The following is a 4,679-nucleotide window of genomic DNA, read 5'->3' as shown; positions in this document are numbered from 1 at the left end:
GCTTTAACCAGTGGAGATATGTTACTCTCCTTAGCACCACTTTGATAATGGCGGACCCTTGAGTGCCTTCACTCACGTGGCTGCTGTCAAGCTTGGGAGTGCGCTTACTTTGATGCTTCACCTTGAATAAAGTGTCCTTGCTACTTTCAAAATACACGGGAGCCCTTATTTCGGTTCTTTGATTGAGAAACCAAGAACCTGGAAAAACCGGGTCCAGATTGTGACCACCAGTAATACTACCACACTGGATATTCCCTTTATGCAACATCCTTGAAAGCACAGGCTAGCATAAAAGGGTTGACAACAGATGAGCAGTTTGGTTGCCTATGATGTGGAGAGAAGGAGGAACAAAAGGAGGTGAAAGGGCACATTTTTTCTTTCAAATTTTCATTTATTGAAAATAGCTTTTCATACAATATATTCTATTTACAGTATTTCCCTCCCCAACACCCCAAAGATCCTCCCTCCCTCCCCTCCCATCCAGATCCACACCATTTCTGTCTCTGCTTAGAAAACAAGCAGGCATCTTAGCAGTAATAATAAAATAAGACAAAAACAAACAAGTCAAAATACATTAAAACAAACAGAAGAAAAAGAGCCAACGAAGAAGCACAAGAAACACAAATAGATACAATGACACCTGTGTATACACACACATACACACACACACACACACACACACACACACACACACACAGGAAAACACAGAAGCAGAAGCCACAATATAAATACAATGGACCTATATGGTTTAAAAAAATAAAGCAAAAACAAAAACATACCTTGACAAAGTATGAGACAAAGTACATCCGAAGTTGCCATTGAGTTTGTTTTGAGTTGCCCAGCTACTGCTGGGAGCAGGGCCTGCCTGCCCTTAAGAGTGGTTTGTATATTCCATGATATTCTGTTGGAGAAAATTCATTTTTCATTTCTGAGTGGTTATTAGTTAGGGATAGCTTCTGGATTAGGGATGTATATGTATGCTTTTGAGCCTGGTAGGAAAAGTTCATCTAGATCAGTGGTTCTCAACCTTCCTAATGCTGTGACCCTTTAATAGAGTTTCTCACATTATGGTGAAACCACGCCCCCCCCACACCATAAAATTATTTTGTTACTATTTCATCAGTGTAATTTTGCTACTGTTATGAATTATAATGCAAACATATGACTTGTGAAATATATGGTATGTGATCCTCCTAAAAGGGTCCTTTAATACCCAAAGGGATTGAGACCCACAGCTTGAGAACCATTGATCTAGACTGTGTGTGATTGTAATGAAATAGCCTGTAGATATTAAAATTATTCAATTGGCCTGGAGCTATAGCTCAGTTGGTAGAGTGCCTGTCTAGCATGTACAACATCCTAGGGTCAACCCCTAACACCCCATAAATTTGATTTTGCATGCCTCTAATCCTAGCATCTGGGAGGAGGGGGCAGAAGGATCAGCAGTTCAAAGTCAGCCTCAGCCACAAGAAACTATCCCTATCGCTATCACCATCAAAAAAAGCAGGGAGGCAGGGGACAACAAGAACAGGACTGCGAGACTTAGCGGGAAACAGCTATAATTAAATGGATGCCTCACATACATGTGGAGAGGTGCTTGACGGCCTGCATTTGCCAACATCGAGCTATAAAATTAAACTCTGCCTCATCATAAATTTCTCTATAGTATGACTCTTTTACCTGGTACTAAAAGTGTTTGACAATAACAAACCTCTCTGGATTCATGAGCGAGGCTGGTTTGCAGATCACTATTTTAAACACAGTGTTTGTTGATGACAAGAAGTGAATCTTTCAGTCTGTAGTGTAGACAGAGAAGACAAGTGCTCTTTTGTTCTCAAGTGCTCTGTCTCCAAACATATTTCCCTCATTTTCTGTGACTGTGTCTAAGCCTTTGCGAAGGGTGCTGCAGCTGGACTGTGGAGTGGAACCAGGTCCAGAAAAAGAATTGCTAAAGAATGCAAGTAAACAGGATGTCAGATGTTATCCTTAGCCTATTTCCCTAAACATAGCTTTTTTGGCTACAAAGTAAAATGCCATTCTTCCAGCTTCTGCTTATATGCAGCGATGGCTGACAGCAGGAACAGTCTTCCTTTGCTTGGCAAGTTGTCACCATGCGGCTCCACGTGTTTTGTAAAGAAGGCATAATCGTGACACACACTGTCTCTGTGAGATTGTCTGAGGACATCCGGCCATTTCTGGAAGAAATTTTTTCAGTCCTAAGTCTTTGTTTGAGCTCTCTTTTACCAGCACAGCTCCCCACGAGGCTCAGATCTGTCTGACCTAAGAGCCAGTTGGCATCCTCCTCCTGACAAAAGCCAGATTTTTCACCGAGACTAGACTGTATTGACAGTGTTTTCCCAGTCTGCCCCATGCGTGTCTCATTTCCAAGGCTCTGTAAAGTGCTGGCTCACTCCGGCTTCCACGAGCACTTGCTGACTTTTCTGCCTCCCCAGCATCCTCCCCACTTCCTTTCCTTACAGCTTCTTGCACTGTTGTACGTGTTCCTCCCTTAAAAAAAAAAAAAAGAACCTAATGAGTTTGTTTTGCAAGTTTCGAAAAAGAACCAGTGATGTTCTCCCAGGAGTTTGTCCATTCCTTATCATTCCTTTTCATATCTTTAGGTATGATCTCTGTGGTTTAGAAATCCCACGTTCCACTGTTGTCAGAGAAAAGTTGCCTTAAACCTTTGCCCTGCAAGCACCAGAAGAGCGCTCATAAAAGGAAGACAGCAGCAGATGCAATCACGGATGTGGCTTAGTCTTCACAGCTGCCCCGAGAGCTGTTCAGAGCGTCCGAGAGCCTCAGTCATGAATCCAGAAGAACGCCTTGTGACATGGCTTATATCTTTGGGAGTTCTAGAGTCTCCCAAAAAGACCGTCTGTGATCCAGAGGAGTTCTTGAAGTCCTCGCTGAAAAATGGGGTAGTGTTGTGCAAACTCATAAACAGACTTCTGCCTGGCTCGGTGGAGAAGGTAAGGTCATTTTGCTGTGTCTTTGGGATTACTTTCCACCACAGAGCAGCAATAATATCATTCTTGAGATTTTTCTATTGCGGGGTCATGGGAATCCCCTTCTTCAATATCTTTCTAAAAGTTAGGCGTTTTTATTTACTGTCCTTGTACTTTGAAAAAGTCAGAAAATGAAATATTATCCTTCAGTAATTGACACCCTGATGTTACCCTACTAAAGCCCGGCTACAGGACTGCCAACCAGGGATGGGAGGGCAACCTTATTGTGTACAAGTTTGCTGTGGTTGTGGAAATGCACATTAAACTTCCCCTGTGCACTTTAGACATGTTTTGAACATGAGTCTGTGGATAATGGAATAATTTTGTTGTAGATCTTTCTGGTGTTTGAGAGTTTGCCTAAAAAAATAATAGAGACTTCCTTGGGTTTTTTTTTAAAGATTCATTGAAGAAAAGTCTATTCACAAGTGTCAATGTTACTTAAAACTCCCCCAAAACCAAAGAGAAACAAACTCTATGCATTAAAGGCAATGGGCATTCAAAGTGAAACTAAACCTTGCTTTAAAAAAACTTCAAGATTTTTGAGGTTAGAAGCCCATGTTATGACAGTAGACGGTTTTGTGTCATTAAAGGTAGAGTACTTATGATTCTTTTCTTAAGGTCATTGTGCATGTAACTTAAATAGGGGTCTTTTGCCTTTTGGAATCAGTTCTATGTTTATGGAACAAGTAGATTTACTTAAAATTTCTCAAATGTGAGAAATGGTGATTAAACTAATAAGATACAGAGAGACATAATAAAAAATGTGATGCCCAGTCATAGTGAAATATCAACAAATTATCATGAGGAGAGGGAGGTAATCAAAGTAACCTTCTCGGACAAAAGCAGGATCTAAACTATATATATTTATATATACATGCGCGCGCGCACACACACACACACACACACACACACACCATACTGAGGCCGACTGCATCGACGACTGTGTGTGTGTGTGTCCATGTGTCCGTGTGTCTTAGTTTCTCCGATTTGCTAGCACCACAGTCGAGTAGAAGGTATGAGAAAACCTTAAGTAGAAATGACTTGGAGACATTTGAAACAAAAACCAACCGTTCAGGCATTTGCATCACTTCCTTCAGTGGTTAGTTCTCTTCCTGGATGGAGAGCAGGGCTGCCCCCTGCCTTCCAAAGCCAACTGTGTCTAGTTATCAGCAAAAGGTGATGATGATTGTTTGTCATGGCCTAGCAATCTCCAAGTGACATTTGACTCTTTCCCTAGTATTGTCTGGAACCCCAAACTGAGGCCGACTGCATCGACAACATCAATGACTTCCTGAAAGGATGTGCAACCCTTCAAGTGGAAGTAAGCTTACTTGTCTTGCCTTTCATTTTGCCATTATTTTCTGCTCTCTTAATTAAAAAGTCTGCAAATGTAATGATTGATTTTTCACTGCCAGTAGCCACAGAGTAAATAGAGGTAGAGAATCCCTTTGGAGAATCTCCAGTTGAGATTGATAATGCCCACTAGTGTCTTTCAGAACCTAATACTAAACAGAGCAAAACTATTGACTGGAAATGGTGGTACACACCTATACTCTGCAACAGGTGATGGAGACATGGAAGTCAAACGGTCAAGGTCATCCTCGGTTATACATTTAAGTTTTGGGTCAGTCTGGGCTACATGAAAGTTTTTCAGAGAGAGAGAGAGAGAGA

At 41.5% G+C, this 4,679-nt stretch overlaps 1 protein-coding gene across 4 annotated transcripts in view; it reads left to right on the top strand.

The window, feature by feature from the left end:
- Positions 1-2,577: 2,577 nt before the first annotated feature.
- The window catches only part of Arhgef6 (Rac/Cdc42 guanine nucleotide exchange factor 6), a 113,384-nt gene continuing 111,282 nt past the window's right edge, over positions 2,578-4,679 (top strand). For all 4 annotated transcript variants that reach the window (XM_029534314.1, XM_029534313.1, XM_029534312.1 and 1 more), the window contains exons 1-2: positions 2,578-2,972; positions 4,246-4,329. In XM_029534314.1, the coding sequence (XP_029390174.1) occupies positions 2,736-2,972; positions 4,246-4,329 (321 nt within the window). In that variant the 5' untranslated portion in view covers positions 2,578-2,735. The remainder of the gene's footprint in view (positions 2,973-4,245; positions 4,330-4,679) is intronic.

The sequence above is a fragment of the Mus pahari genome, chromosome X (assembly GCF_900095145.1).
Source record: "Mus pahari chromosome X, PAHARI_EIJ_v1.1, whole genome shotgun sequence".
Classification (NCBI taxonomy): Eukaryota; Metazoa; Chordata; class Mammalia; order Rodentia; family Muridae; genus Mus; species Mus pahari.
This window is presented reverse-complemented; position numbering and strand designations above follow the sequence as displayed.